The sequence below is a fragment of the Chiloscyllium plagiosum genome, unplaced genomic scaffold (assembly GCF_037043375.1).
Source record: "Chiloscyllium plagiosum isolate Xiang-an unplaced genomic scaffold, Cpla_swu_hap1 HiC_scaffold_27, whole genome shotgun sequence".
Lineage (NCBI taxonomy): Eukaryota > Metazoa > Chordata > Chondrichthyes > Orectolobiformes > Hemiscylliidae > Chiloscyllium > Chiloscyllium plagiosum.
Genome location: NW_028270165.1, coordinates 78,900,446 through 78,917,112, shown reverse-complemented (window position 1 = coordinate 78,917,112; position 16,667 = coordinate 78,900,446). Strand labels below are relative to the sequence as shown.

The window sequence follows — 16,667 nt, the reverse complement described above, 5'->3', positions numbered from 1 at the left end:
GCAAGAGGAATTGAGTTCAGAAGTGGGGATGTCTTCCTGCAGTTAGGGGGTCATTGAATATATCCAAGGCTGAGTTCATCCGATTTTAGAACAACAATGAAGTGGATGTTTATGGGGAAGGCGAGAAAGTAGTTTTAAGATCAGTACAGAACAATTACAGTGTCAGACAGCACAGAAACAGACCCTTCAGTCCAAGTAGTCCATGCTGACTATATTCACAAACTAAACTAGTCCCACGTTTCAGTGTTTGGCCCATATCCCTCTGAACCTTTCCCATTCATGTCCTTATCCAAATAGGTTTTACACATTACTACTGTACCTGCATCCACCACTTCCTCTGGACATTAATTTGGCATACAAACCACTCAAAACAAGTGCTCATGTCTTTTTAAAATCTCTTCTCTCACCTTAATTTACCCCCTAATCTTGAAATGACACCTACCATTCACCTCATATAGAAAGAGAAGAAATAACCTTACAGCACAGGAACAGACCCTTCAGCACTCCAAGGCTATGCTGATCCAGATCCTCTTATCTAAACCTGTCACCTATTTTCTAAGGATCTGCATCCCTTTGCTCCCTGCTCATTCATGTATCTGTTTAGATACATCTTAAATGACGCTATCCTTCCCGCCCCTCCCGCCTCCGCTGGCAATACATTAGAGGCACCCACCACTCTCTGCGTAAAGAACTTTCCATGTATATCTCCCCTCAAACTTTCCCCTCTCACTTTGAACTAGTGACCCTTAGTAATTAAGTCTTCCCCTCTGGGAAAAAATTTATTGCTATACACCCCTGTCCACACCGCTCATGCTTTTGTAGGCCTCAATCAGATCCCCCTCTTAACATCCTTATTTCTAATGAAAATAATCCTAATCTACTCAACCTCTCCTCATAGCTAGTGCCCTCCATACCAGGCAACATCCTGATGAACCTCCTCTGCACCCTCTCCAAAGCGACCGGAATTGTACGCAGTATTCCAAATGTGGCCGAACCAAAATCTTATACAACGTTAACATTACCTGCGAACTCTTGTACTCAATACTCCGTCCAATGATGGAAAGCATGCTGTATGCCACCTTGACCACTCTACAGACATGCGTTGCCACCTTCAGAGAACAATAGACCTGAACACCCAGATCTCTCTAGACATCAATTTTCCCCAGGACTTTTCCATTTACTGTATAGTTCGCTCTTGAATTGCATCTTCCAAAATGCATCACCTCTCATTTGTCTAGATTGATCTCCAACTGCCATTTCTCTTCCCAGCTCTCCAATCTATATTCTGTTCTATTTTCTGACAGTCCCCTTCACTACCTGATACTCCACCAATCTGTGTCATCTGTAAACTTGCTAAGGAGACACCCTACACCTTCACCTCTCAACCTCCAGTGAAAAAAGTCCCAGCCTATCCACCAATAGCTGTGAGATTTCTGTCTGGGTCCCAATGTCGAGTCAGCCTGACATTTTTAATAGAAGAGCCCTGCATTTAAATTACATTCTTGAGAAAGTTACTTAAAACAGATTCTGGGATTAACATACCAAAGAACAGAAACCCATTCTAAAAGATGAAAGATTTAATCTAAATTGTTTAATGTGTCACATTTACACGAACTGGACTCCTTTGGATATAAATTCTGTGATCATAATGTCATTCTCCACAACCACCTGATGAAGGAGTAGAGCTCCAAAAGCTAGTGCTTCCAAATAAACCTGGTGTTCCATGATTTTTAACTTTGTTTACGTTAGTGTGGATTGACTGTGCTAAATTATCCATAGTCACTAGGGATGAAGGTCAGGGTGGATTAGCCATGGGAAATACGGGGTGGGGGTGGGTTTGGGCAGGATGCTCTTTGGAGGGCCAGTGTGGAGTAGATGGGCTGAATGGCCTGCTTCCACATTGGTGGAATTCAATGACTCTCCTCACAACGGAGCATTTTATCGGCATCTATTCTGTCAAACCCCTTTCAGAATTCTTACAGATTAGATTACATTACTTACAGTGTGGAAACAGGTCCTTCGGCCCAACAAGTCCACACCAACCCACCGAAGCACAACCCACCCATTCCCCTACATCTAAAACTGCGGGCAATTTAGCACGGCCAATTCACCTAATCTGCACATTTTTGGATTGTGGGAGGAAACCGGAGCACCCAGAGGAAACCCACACAGATATGGGGAGGATGTGCAAACTCCACAGAGTGTTGCCTGAGGCGGGAATTGAACCCGGGTCTATGGCGCTGTGAGGCAGCAGTTCGAACGACCCATAATCTGCTGGTTTCAATAAGAGCACTTCTGGTTCATAAAGGCATACAGCACAGAAACATACCCTTCAGTCCAACTCGTCCACACCGACAAGAATTCCCAAAATAAACTAGTCCCACTTGCCTGCATTTGGTCCATATCCCTTTAAAACGTTCTGTTCATGCACCCACCCAAATGTCGTTTAAATTTTGTAACTGTACCTGCACTGACCACTTCCTCAGGAAGCTCATTCCACATGCAAACCACCCACTGTCAAAGCGTTGCCCCTCAGGTTCCTTTTAAATCTCTCTCCTCACCTTAAAAAAAAATGTCCCCCAGTTTTTGAGCTCCTCTATGCTAAGGCAGAGCCGTTTGCTATTAACCTTACTTCCACTCCTCATGATTTTATAAATCTCAATAACATCACCCGTCAAGCTCCTGTGCTCCAGTGAAAAAGTCCCAGCCTCTGCTCAAAACTCAAACCCTCCAGTCCTGGTAAAGTCCTGGTAAATCTTTACCGAATCCTCTCTAATACACCTTCAACACACGTTGTCTAGCTATCACCATTGTTAACAGCTAACCCGAGAATGCAACTTTAAAAAAAGGGTTTTGTGATTTACACATGAAAGAAGTGAAACTATCACTGTATTCTAACAGATGAAAGGCTTAACAGACAATCAATTCTTCAATGTATAATTTCAGTTACATCACACTGCAAATTTTTGCTATAAATTCTGTGTTACGATCGAGCCCTCCGTGGGTGGCATGGTGGCACAGTGGTTAGCACTGCTGCCTCACAGCGCCAGAGACCCGGGTTCAATTCCCGCCTCAGGCGACTGATTGTGTGGAGTTTGCACGTTCTCCCCGTGTCTGCGTGGGTTTCCACCGGGTGCTCCGGTTTCCTCCCACAGTCCAAAAATGTGCAGGTCAGGTGAATTGGCCATGCTAAATTGCCCGTAGTGTTAGGTAAGGGGCAAATGTAGGGGTATGGGTGGCTTGCGCTTTGGCGAGTCGGTGTGGACCTGTTGGGCTGAAGGGCCTGTTTCCACACTGTAAGTAATCTAATCTAATCTAATCTAATCACCTGATGAAGGAGCGTCGCTCCGAAAGCTAGTGTGCTTCCAATTAAACCTGTTGGACTATAACCTGGTGTTGTGTGATTTTTAACTTTGTACACCCTAGTCCAACACCGGCATCTCTGAATCATGACTACTATCGACACCACTAACTGCCGGCTTAAAGTGGAGAGGATCTCCAAGAAGATCGCACATATCGACACAGACATCAAGTTTCTACAGGAATGCAGGCAAGCAGGAAAGATCCCGAATGGATTACGGATCACGAACCCACTTAGGTCGACCTACAACACAGACTACGCAGAGAGACTTTGCCACCACACCTCTCGTAAACATGTATGCTCAAACTGTCAGGAAATATATAAATGCCAGATTCATCAGCCGTACCCATAAGGTAGAGCAAAACATCACCCGTTCCCAACGCAATGCCATCCAGGCTCTCAAAACCAATCACAACATTGTCATCAAACCAGCAGGTAAAGGAGGAGCCGTTGTCATTCAGAATAGAACAGATTACTGCAAGGAAGTGGACCGACAACTGAACAAATAGGAACACTACAGGCAACCAGCTGATCCGACCAAAGAACATATCCGAGAATTAAACACACTGATCAGAACTTTGGATCCAGTCCTTCAGAGCTCCCTACGCGCCCTCATCCCACGTACTTCTCGTGTAGGCGACTTCTACTGCCTTCCAAAGGTACACAAAGCCAACACACCGGGACGTCCCATCGTGTCGGGAAATGGGACCCTATGTGAGAATCTCTCTGGCTATGTGGAAGGCATCTTGAAACCTATTGTACAGGGGATCCCCAGCTTCTGTCGCGACACTACGGATTTCTCACAGAAACTCAGCACCCATGGACCAGTCGAACCAGGAACATTCCTCGTCACAATGGATGTTTCCGCACTCTACACCAGCATCCCCCACGATGATGGCATCGTGGCAACAGCCTCAGTACTCAACACCAACAACTGCCAATCTTCAAACACCATCCTACAACTCATCCGCTTTATCCTCAATCATAACGTCTTCACCTTTGACAACCAATTCTTCATCCAGACACGGAACAGCCATGGGGACCAAATTTGCACCCCAATATGCCAACATTTTTATGCACAGCTTTGAACAAGATTTCTTCTCTATGCAGGATCTCCAACCGACATTGTACACCAGGTACATTGATGACATTTTCTTCCTCTGGACCTATGGCGAGGAGTCACTGATAAAACTACACAGTGACATCAACAAGTTTCATCCCACCATCAAACTCACCATGGACTACTCTCGACTGTCTGTCTCATTCTTGGACACGTGTCTCCCCATCAAGGACGGACACCTCAGCACCACACTCTACAGACAACCTCACAATGCTACACTTCTCCAGCTTCCACCCAAAACATTTTAAAACAGCCATTCCCTATGGACAAGCCCTACGCATACACCGGATCTGCTCAGATGAGGAGGAACGTGACGGACACCTGGAAGTACTCAAGAATTCCCTCACAAGAATGGGGTACAATGTTCAACTCATCGACCGCCAGTTCCTACGTGCCACAGCAAGGAACTGTAATGACCTCCTCAGGAGACAGACACGGGTTGCAATTGTTCAGGTGCTGAAACATTACGCCATGTTCTTCGTGACGTGCAACACATTATCAATGGAGATGAGCACCTCACCAAGACCTTCCCCACACCTCCACTACTTGCCTTTAAACAACCGCCAAACCTCAAACAGATCATTGTTCGTAGCAAACTGCCCGGCTCTCAGGACAACTCCATACAACCCTGTCGTGGTGGACGCTGCAAAACGTGTCAGATTGTGGACATAGATACCACTATTACACGTGGGAACAACTCCCACCATGTACATGGCAGGTACTCATGTGACTCAGCCAACATTGTCTATCTTATACGTTGCAGGCAGGGATGCCCAGAGGCATTGTACATTGGGGAAACTGAGCAAAGGCTACGACAACCGATGAATGGGCACCGCACAACAATCAACAGACAGGAGGGTTCCCTCCCAGTTGGGGAACACTTCAGTGGTCCAGGACATTCAGCCTCGGACCTTCGGGTGACCATCCTCCAAGGTGGACTTCGGGACAGGCAGCAGAGGAAAGTGGCTGAGCAGAGGCTGATAGCTAAGTTCGGTACCTGTAATGTGACATGAACCCAAGGGCCTCAACCGGGACCTTGGGTTCATGTCACATTACAGGTGATCACCATTGCACTACACACACACAGATATTCCGACACACACTCTCACATGCATACGGACACAGATACACACAGACGCGCACACAGACACCCACACACACCCTTATAGACACACAGACTCCCACACATGCACCCCCTCACTGACTTAAGACACTCTGCACTCATTACACACACACACACACACACACACACTCCCCACCCCAGACAAAGACCCACATGCACACATATATATTGTGTGTGGTGAATTTTTTTGGTACAAAGTTACATTGCACTTTGCTCAAAAACCACATAGATTCATGTCGAACTCTGAGCTCAAAAACTGCATGAATTTATGTAAAACTCTTATTTCACTTTTTAGATTGGAATCAATCTAAACATCAGATCATAGACAGAGAACACAGGGGGCTAACACCTTCAACACATTGTCTAGCTATCACCATTGTTAACAATGCAACTTTAAAAAAAGGGTTTTGTGATTTACACATGAAAGAAGTGAAACTATGACTGTATTCTAACAGATGAAAGGCTCAACAGACGATCAATTCTTCAATGTATAATTTCAGTTACATCACACTGCAAATTTTTGCTATAAATTCTGTGTTATGATCGAGCCCTCCACAATCACCTGATGAAGAAGCGTCGCTCCGAAAGCTAGTGTGCTTCCAATTAAACCTGTTGGACAATAACCTGGTGTTGTGTGATTTTTAACTTTGTACACCCCAGTCCAACACCGGCATCTCCGAATCCTCTCTAATAGCATTCTTCCTATTACAGGGAGACCAGAACTGTACTCAGTGCTCTAAAAGTAGCCTCACCAACATCCTGTACAACCTCAACGATGTCCCAACTTCTATACGATGGTGTGAACAATGAAGGCAAGTATGCTAAATGCCTTTTTAACCATCCTGTGTATGTGTGTTTGCATGAGAGAGAGAAAAAGTCTATTTCTGTGCTGTATATTTCTATGTCTATTTGATTCAGATGCTTTATTTCTGTTGATGTAAATATTGTAGCTTGATACTAATAGTTAGATGTAAAGGAGACAGAATTCCTCATGTAGGGCACAACAGAATCCTGGGAGACCCCTATTTTTGGTTTACTGTCTAAAAAACATTAAGCATGAGCACATTTTATTTCTAATTTGGTTTCATTTTTCTTGTTTGATTCCCTGCTATGACTACACTCTGGTCAGTTGACAGGCTGGGAGATTGTGCGTTGGGTCTCGATTGACTGAATGTTTTATTGTTCTGAAAGGTGTAAAAGGTGGGGAGGTCAAAGCTTCAGCAGAAATCCAGCAGAGCTGAGAACAAACCGACATCTTAGTCTATGGGAACAAGAAGATCAACAGAGGACAGAGAAATCAGGACCTGAAATCCAGGCTGACACCAGACTACCCTGCAATCAGTGCTTTGATTAGTGGTGCCAATCCTGTAGCTTTACCTAGCTTCCCATTTGACTACCCCCGAGATATTCAGGATCCAATCCTTGTCATCCTGAAGCCATGTCTCTGTAACAAGTCTCAGATCATAATTATTCTCTTCATCAATTTGTGCAGTCAATTCATTCACTTTTCTTACAATGTGTCACACATTCAGACATCATTTTTAATTTTAATTTTTGTGATCTTTAGAATCCAGTTTTGATTGCTGGTTTATTTACTCTCCTTGTTCCTTTCTATCATTCTCTGATGTTCATTTTCCACATCACTACATTGCTCGCTGGTCTTGATTTGGATTGGCCATGCTAAATTGCCCACAGCGTTCAGGGATGCACAGGTTAGGTGGGTTAGCCATAGGAAATGCAGGCTTATAATTTCATAGTAATAGAAGCAGGAAAAGGCCATTTGGCCCGTCCAGCCTACTCTGCCATTAAGATCATGGCTGATCTATCCATCATCCCAGCTCCTCCTCTTTGCACTGTCCCAATCACCTTCCTTCCCCTACCATGCAAAAACCTATCCAACTGTGTCTTGAACATACTTAATGAAGCTGTCTCTACTGCTTCCTTGAGCAGAGAATTCCAAATTCACTACTCTCCGTCGAAAGCAGTTCCTCATCTGTCGTAAATCTACCCCCCCCACCACCAATCCTGAAGCTGAGTCTCATCCACTTGCTTGACTGGATAGGGTAGAGGGCGGGTGGGAGTTGCTCTGGGTGGCATACTCTTCAGAGGGGTCAGTGTGGATTTGAATGGCCTACTTCCCCACTGTCGAGATTCAATGATTACCCGCAGTTGTGTTTGCTCCAGATCACAGCATCAAGAACCTCCCACCTTCTGCAAATCAAAAGACAAGTCCCACTCTTCCCTCTCAAAAATGTGCTAACTGCTTAATTGTTTCAAGTAAATACAGCCCACACCTCCCACTGCTGCCAATAAACTTTACAATGCTCAGGAAACAATGCAATACCTGCGGTACTGATTCACCGCTCCATCTGATGCACAATATTGGAAATACAATGTTGGAGGCTGAAAGGAATGAGCAGTTTAAAATAAAGACCCACCTAATCCTTCACTCAACTCCCTGCTCAGCAAACTTTACTTCCTGTTGGTAAATCTTAAAGCACTTCATCCCCACTAGTGCAATGAATTACCACTTTCTACCAAAATCCCAGATATACTCACTCACTCTGTTGCTGTGTCACAAATGCAAGATTTCATTGTAACTTCTTCTGCTCCCAGTAAGGGCAAAACATCTTGAAAAGCTGCTCTGAAAGTCCAGTCTTTACAACCATGCTTCTGCTTTCATCGAAATGATTAGAGTCATACAGCACGGAAACATACCTGTGGCCCAACTCCTCCGTACCGGACAGATATCCGAAATTAATCTAGTCCCATTTGCCATCATTTGGCCTATATCCCTCTAATTCCTTCCCATTCAGATGCCTTATAAATGTTGTAATTGTACCAGCTTCCACCACTTCCTCTGGCAACTCATTCCATACATGCACCGCCCTCTGTGTGATAAACTTGCCCCTCAGGTCCCTTTTAAATCATTCCCCTCTCACCTCAAACAGATGCCCTCTAGTCTGGACTACCCGAGGGAAAAGATCTTGAATATTCACCCTATCTGTGCCCTTTATAAAAGCCTAGAAGATTACCCCTCAGACTCCGATGCTTTGGGGAAAATATCCCTGGTCTATTCAGCCTCTCCCTGTACATCAAACCCTCCAACTCTGGCAACAGTTTTGTCAATCTTTTCTGACCCCCTTCAAAAGTCCACAAGCTTTTGCCTATATCAAGGAGATCAGAACTGAATGCAGTATTCCAAAAGTGGTCAAACCAATATACAGCCATAACATGACCTCCCACCTCCTATATTCAATGCTCTGACCAACAAAGGAAAGCAAACCAAACCAAATCAAACGCCTGCTTCACTATTCTGTCTACCTGAAACGCCACTTTCAAGGAACTATGACCCTTCACTCCAAGGTCTCTTTATTCTGTAACATTCTCCTTAACTGTGTCAGTCCTGCCTGATTGCTTGACCAAAATGCAACACCTCACATTTCTCTAAATTAAACTCCATCTGCCACTCCTCGGCTCATCAGTCAATCCCATAAATTCTAATTTAACGCTCTTACCTCTCTTATTCCCTAGAAGCTGAAAATCTCCGCCCCACACTCTCTCCTTTCATTTTCACTTTGCTGAAAGCGAAAGGATGGGATTGAGAAACGGATCAGCCACAATTGAATGGTACGGGCAGACCTGGTGGGCTGAATGGCCTAATTTCTGCTCCTATGTCTTGTGGTCTCTTGCTGTCCTCGACACAGTGAGAATTGAGACCAGCATTGAACAGATCATGACTGGATATGGATCTACCTACATCTAGGTGGAGAGGCTAGAATTTTTTCACTGGAGCATAGGAGGTCGAGAGGTGACCTTATCGAGGTTTATAAAACCTCGAGGGGAGAGATGAGGTGAAAGTCCTTCCCCTAGGGTGGGGGTTTCAAAATTAGAGAGCAAATTTTGAAGGTGAGAGGGGAAAGATTTTAAAAAGACTTGAAGGGCACAATTTATTTTATATAAAGAGGCTCACGTGTGGACTGAATGTCTACAGGAGGTCGTGGACGCAGGTACAGTTACAACGTTTAAAAGACATTTGGATAAGTACATGAATAGGGAAGTTTCAGAGGGATAACTGCCAAACACTGGCTGGTGGGACTGGTTTAGTTTGAGAACACAGTCAGCGTGGACTAGTTGGACTCAAGGGTTTTTTTCTGTGCAGTCTGACTCTAATTGTTCTGTACTGGTCTTAAAATCATTTTCTTGCCTTCCCCCATAAACATCCATTTCTTTGTTGTTCAAAAGTCAGATGAACTCAGCCTTGAATATATTCAATGACCCTCCAACTGCAGGAAGGCATCCCCACTTCTGAAATCAATTCCTCTTGCTAATACACCACTTGCCTTACCGATTGCTTGCTGCACCTGTCTGACAACTGGCACAGAAGGATGCTGACACCCCTTTATACATCCATGCATCATTCCTGATGAAGGACTTGTGCCCGAAACCTCGACTCTTCTGCTCCTAGGATGCTGCTTGACCGGCTGTGCTTTTCCAGTATCACACTTTTTGACTCTGGTCTCCAGTCCTCACTTTGTCCACATCCGAATATATCACCGTTTAAATAATACACCTCCTTTCTGCTTTTTTTTCCACAGGAAAGGCTATAACTTCACATTGGGGTTCTGTATTTGCCAATTGTGGCCTTCTCTACATTGGGAAGACTGAGCATCGTAGCTGGATCCGCAGAGGCCGACCGGACCTCCCAGTCACTACTCATTTTAATTCCCCTTCCCACTCCCTTTCTGACATGACTATCTTTGGCCTCCTCCATTGCCACAACAAACCAAACCACAAATTGGAGAAACACCACCTCACCTTCCGCTCAGGCAGCCTATAGTCCAAAGGACTCAACATTGAGTTCTCCAATTTCAAATAACGTCCCTTCCCATCCCCCAACTCCGTTCCCAGCCCTTCCCCTCCATTCCACAGCTCCTGCCACCAACTAGATTCCTTCCTCCCATTGACCAATACTCTCTACCTGTCTCCACCTATCCCGACTTCACCACCCTGCCTCCAGCGTTCCCCACACCCGCCCCCAGTTCTGAACAAAGGTTACACCTGAAACATTGACTTCTTCATCTCCTGATTCTGTCTGGCTTGCTGTGTTCTTCCAGTCTCCTGCCTGTCTCTTTCACCAATTGCGACACAGACCTGGACCAACTTTGCCCGAGGCTCTCACCCTCCCTGGATTCACTCCTTTTCCTTTCAGTTGCTCCAAGTCAACAATTGAACCCCAGAATGAAACATAAACTGAAAAGGGGGCGACAAAAAGAGAGCACCATTCTCAGAGAGAAAGGAAGTTGCAGTCTGGGGTGAAGCTCAATCTTGAGAGAGAGGAGCAGGAGCTTCAAAAGCTCATGGTCCGACTTCCACATTAAGACAATAGGGGATCTCCTTCCGGTCCTCCAGTGCTCCTAATTGGTCCATCAAAAGTAGTTCTCACCCCTTTTCTGCCAACAGTGAGGAACATGCCCAATGTTTTGGTGACACCGGCGAACATGCACACTACTTGTTGACATCAAGGAGTGTACACAATACGATCTGTGGCAATGCTGTTACCGACAGATTTTAAGTGTCCAAATACCAATGGGAGAATAAAAGGGTAGAGCCACAATTTTTTTTCCCCCACGTGGCTTGACATTTTATTGCTTTTGCATTAGTCTGCCTGCTCAACGTTTTTATGTCTTTTCCCCAGTGTAGGGATGAAGTTCAGAACTAGAGGGCATAGGTATTAGAGTGAGAGCAGAAAGGTACAAAAGGGGCAACTTTTACATGTAGAGCATGGGGTGATGCGTGTATGGAATGATCTGCCAGAGGAAGGGATTGAGGCTGGTACAATTACAGCATTTAAAAGGCAACTGGATGGGTAGTTGAATAGGAAGGGTTCAGAGGGATATGAGCCAAGTGCTGGCAATTGGGACTAGATTAATTTAGGATATCTGGTCAGCATGGATGGGGATGATGAAAAGGTCAGTTTCCGTGCCATACATCTGCAACTCTAAATTATGAGTATACTTTCACCAATAACAAACCATGTTAACAAGGCTTAGTACACCACGTACTTTAACCATTCTCAACAGGTCCTGCCCCTTCAATGACTGAACAACATATATATGCTGGTGCATAATCTCCTTCACTAGTATTTACACACTAGGCTGACCAATTGCACAAGTTACTGCAACAGTAAAAAAGCACAACGATTAAAAAAAAAAGGATAAAAAACACAAGAATTTGTAAAAAAAGTGATGGTCAAAATCACAAGCCCCAGTAAAAGCAGATGGAAAATGAGTGCAAAATGTCACTATGACAGGACAGGACAGGACAGGACAGGCCCCACATTCCTTCCCCTCCGTCCCCCCCCAACCTGCCTCACCTTTCACCTCCCGGGCCCAGTACCTTCCAGGTGGCCCCATAGTTGACACAGGGGCCGTCCCACGACCAGTAGAACTCCACCACCCAGGCGGCCGACGAGTTCCCAAACAGGCCCTTAACCCCATCCGCCTCCAGAATGCTCACCGGCTCCTGCCTGCTGTACAGCCGGCCGGTGTGGCCGTGACACAGCAGCTGCGCCAGGAAGGCGGCGGTGCCCAGTGACGGGTGTCTGCCCCGGGCCGCACGGCGCCATTTTCCTAACGGCCGCCCTCCCGCCGCTTCCCCGCTCGAGCGACTTCTCCTCCCAACCGCCTTCACCCCCGCGTGACGTCTGCACGGGGGGATGGGCGGGGCCGGGGGAGCCTCACCGTCACCAAGCAACAGCCACCTCGCGTTACAACTGCTCATTCACAAAAACAAACTCTCCTGTCTCGCTCTGCAGCTGCAGGGGGGACACTGCCACGTTTCCAGGAGCCCCGTCTACATTGGGAAAGCTCACGGCTCAATTTAAACAGATATTCTGACATCTAACGGAACGGCGTCATATCTAAAGGGGGAAATCTGCCTTTTAAAGGGACACGGACATTTTAACGGGCTATTTCTGCAAATAAAGAGGTTGAAATGTAATGTTGTCCATTTAAAAGAGATGTGTGCACATTCAAACGGATATCTTAAGATGTAAAGTGACGTAGTTATATCCAAATGAATCTACATTTCGAAGAGACGTTGCCCAATTTATAAGCAGAAATATTCCTTTAAAGACAATAGGTTTGAATTCTGTCTGTGTCCCAATGTTGAGTCAGACTGATATTTTTCTTAGAAAAGCTCTGCAGTTAAATTACATTCTTGAGAAGGTAATTTATTGATTCGGTTGTAGGTTAGGGTGGATTGGCTATACTAAATTACGGGAGGAGAAAGTGAGGTCTGCAGATGCTGGAGATCAGAGCTGGAAATGTGTTGCTGGAAAGGCGCAGCAGGTCAGGCAGCATCCAGGGAACAGGAGAATCGACGTTTCGGGCATTAGCCCTTCTTCAGGAATGAGGAAAGTTTGTCCAGCAGGCTAAGATAAAAGGTAGGGAGGAGGGACTTGGGGGAGGGGCGTCGGAAATGTGATAGGTGGAAAGAGGTCAAGGTGAGGGTGATAGGTCAGACTGGGGTGGGGCAGAGAGGTCGGGAAGAAGATTGCAGGTTAGGAAGGCGGTGCTGAATTTGATGGATTTGACTGAGACAGGGTGGGGGGAGGGGAAATGAGGAAACTGGTGAAATCCGAGTTCATCCCTTGTGGTTGGAAGGTTCCTAGCCGGAAGATGAGGCGTTCTTCCTCCAACCGTCGTTTTGTTGTGGTCTGACGATGGAGGAGTCCAAAGACCTGCATATCCTTGGTGGAGTGGGAGGGGGAATTGAAATGTTGAGCTACAGGGTGATTGGGTTGGTTCGTCCGGGTGGCCCAGAGGTGTTCTCTGAACGCTCCGCAAGTAGCCGGCCTGTCTCCCCAATATAGAGGAGGCCACATCGGGTGCAAAGGATGCAATAGATGATATGTGTGGAGGTGCAGGTGAATCTGTGGCGGATATGGAAGTTTCCTTTGGGGCCTTGGAGGGAGGTGAGGGGGGAGGTGTGGGCGCAAGTCTTGCACCTCCTGCGGTTGCAGGGGAAGGTGCCGGGAGTGGAGGTTGGGTTGGTGGGGAGGGTGGATCTGACGAGGGAGTCACGGAGGGAGTGGTCTTTACGGAATGCTGATAGGGGAGGGGAGGGAAATATATCCTTGGTGGTGGGGTCCATTTGGAGGTAGCGGAAATGACGGCGGATGATGCGCTGTACATGGAGATTGGTGGGGTGGTAGGTGAGGACCAGTGGGGTTCTGTCCTGGTGGCGGTTGGAGGGGCGGGGTTCAAGGGCGGAGGAGCGGGAAGTGGAAGAGATGCGGTGGTGGGCATCGTCGACCACATCGGGGGGAAATTGCGGTCCTTGAAGAAGGAGGCCATCTGGGTTGTGCGTTTTTGGAACTGGTCCTCCTGGGAGCAGATGCGGCAGAGTCAAAGGAATTGGGAGAATGGGATAGCGTTTTTACAGGGGGCAGATGGGAGGAGGTGTAGTCCAGGTAGCTGTGGGAGTCGGTCGGTTTGTAGTAGATGTCCGTGTTGATTCGGTCGCCTGAGATAGAAATAGAAAGGTCGAGGAAGGGGAGGGAGGAATCTGAGACTGTCCAGGTGAATTTGAGGTCGGGGTGGAAGGTGTTGGTGAAGTGGATGAACTGTTCAACCTCCTCGTGGGAGCACGAGGCGGCGCCGATACAGTCATCGATGTAGCGGAGGAAAAGGTGGGGGGTGGGGCCAGTGTAGTTGCGGAAGATGGATTGTTCCACATATCCTACGAAGAGGCAGGCATAGCTGGGGCCCATGCGGGTGCCCATGGCTACTCCTTTCGTTTGGAGGAAGTGGGAGGATTGGAAAGAGAAGTTGTTCAGGGTGAGGACCAGTTCAGTCAGTCGAAGGAGGGTGTCAGTGGAAGGGTACTGGTCGGTACGGCGGGAAAGAAAGAAGCGGAGGGCTTTGAGTCCTTCGTGATGGGGGATGGAGGTGTACAGGGACTGGATGTCCATGGTGAAAATAAGGCGTTGGGGACCGGGGAAGCGAAAATCATGGAGCAGGTGGAGGGCATGGGTGGTGTCCCGAACGTAGGTGGGGAGTTCTTGGACTAAGGGGGACAGGACGGTGTCAAGGTATGCGGAGATGAGTTCTATATTACTAAATTACGAGGAGGAAAATCGACGTTTAGGGCAAAAGCAGCAGAATGATGAAGGGCTTTTACCCGAAATGTCGATTTGCCTGCGCTCGGCTGCTGCCTGAACTGCTGTGCTTTTCCAGCACCACTCTAATTCAGAATCTGGTTTCCAGCATCTGCAATCATTGGGTAATTTAGTATAGGTTAAAAACATAGTGCCCAGGAGTGTGCAAATTAGGACGGATTAGCCATGGGAAATAGGGATTGGGTAGCGGTGGGACGCTCTTCGGAGGGCCAGGGTGGTACAGTTGGGCCAAATGGTCTGCTTCCACATTGTCGGGATTCTATGACATCCCCCAACAAAGGAGCATTTTATCTGCATCTATCCTGTCAAGCCCCTTTCAGAATTCTACTGCTTTCAATAAGATCACTTCTGGTTTATAGAGGTATACAACACAGAAACAGACCCTTCAGTCCAACCCGTCCATGCCGACCAGGATTCCCAAACTAAACTAGTCCCACTTGTCTGCATTTGGCCCATATCCCTCGAAATCTTTCTCTTCATGTACCCATCCAAATGTCGTTTAAACGTTGTAACTGTAACCTGCATCTACAAGTTCATTCCACATGCAAACAACCCTCTGTCAAAACATTGCCCCTCACGTTCCTTTTAAGTCTCTCTCCTCTCACCTTAAAGAAATATGCCCCCTAATTTTGAGCTCCCCTACGCAAAGGAAGAGCCCTTTGCTCTTCACTTCACCTCCACTCCTCATGATTTTATAAATCTCATCCTCCTGCACTCCAGTAAAAAAAATCCCAGCCACTCCTTGTAACTCAAACGCTCCAATCCTGGCAATGTCCTGGTAAATCTTTACTATACCCTTTCTAATAGAATTCTTCCCATTACAGGGCCACCAGAACTGTACTCAGTACTCTGAAAGTGGCCTCACCAAAATCCTGTACAATCTCAACATGATGTCCCAACTCTTATACTCAACAATGTGAACAATGAAGGCTATGGTGCTTAATATCATCTTAACCACTCTGTCTACCAGTGATGCAACCTTCAAAGAACTATATACCTCAACACCTCCCCCCAAACTGCGATGTCAGTCTATTCTATAACACGACCCAGGGCCCTACCATTAACTGTACAAGTCCTACCCTTCCTTGTTTTAGCAAAACACAATCCCTCAAATTTTATTCATATTTCTCATACACATGCTCTCTCTCAGACACACACATACACCCCCCAACACACTCTCAGGCTTATACTCCATCACATTCACACACAAACTCACATGCACACACACACACGCACACACACAACTCAATGGGATGAATTTGTATTGGCAAAAATATATTTGCAGATATATTCAACTTTGATCAATAAGTGCACAATCTGCAGGCAATCAATCCATTTAATATTTTATACATTCCTACTTTAGAAATAGAATCAGTCTGATCCAAGATTGGGATACTGACAGATTTGAACCTTTAATGAATTGTCTGAGCTGAGATGTCACCTTTTTAAATTAAAACCTTAAGCAACTCTGGAGTGCGACTTAAAAGATGTTCTAGGATTTACATATTAATGAACGAAGCTGGAAGTGTGTTGCTGGAAAAGCGCAGCAGGTCAGGCAGCATCCAGGGAACAGGAGAATCGACGTTTCGGGCATAAGCCCTTCTTCAGGTTCCTGAAGAAGGGCTTATGCCCGAAACGTCGATTCTCCTGTTCCCTGGATGCTGCCTGACCTGCTGCGCTTTTCCAGCAACACATTTCCAGCTCTGATCTCCAGCATCTGCAGACCTCACTTTCTCCTCCATATTAATGAACGAAAACCTGCAACCCATTCTAAAAGATGAAAAGACCTAACAGCAATCTAGGTTTGTTCAATATATCCTCAGTTGCATGATACATTTTATAGCAAAAGATCACAGTGTCTTTTGATCCTGCTCCACAG

At 46.3% G+C, this 16,667-nt stretch overlaps 2 protein-coding genes across 4 annotated transcripts in view; one reads left to right on the top strand and one right to left on the bottom strand.

Moving 5' to 3' along the window:
* The window catches only part of LOC122543553 (uncharacterized), a 70,109-nt gene extending 56,913 nt beyond the window's left edge, over positions 1 to 13,196 (bottom strand). For all 3 annotated transcript variants that reach the window (XR_015751543.1, XR_015751544.1, XM_087974994.1), the window contains exon 1: positions 12,124 to 13,196. Coding sequence is in view for 1 of the 3 variants with exons in the window: in XM_087974994.1 (XP_087831120.1) it covers positions 12,124 to 12,232 (109 nt within the window). In the remaining 2 variants the exon portion in view is untranslated. The remainder of the gene's footprint in view (positions 1 to 12,123) is intronic.
* Positions 1 to 16,667, top strand: part of LOC122543561 (uncharacterized) — a 696,117-nt gene that overhangs the window by 138,485 nt on the left and 540,965 nt on the right. The gene's annotated exons all lie outside the window — the stretch shown is intronic.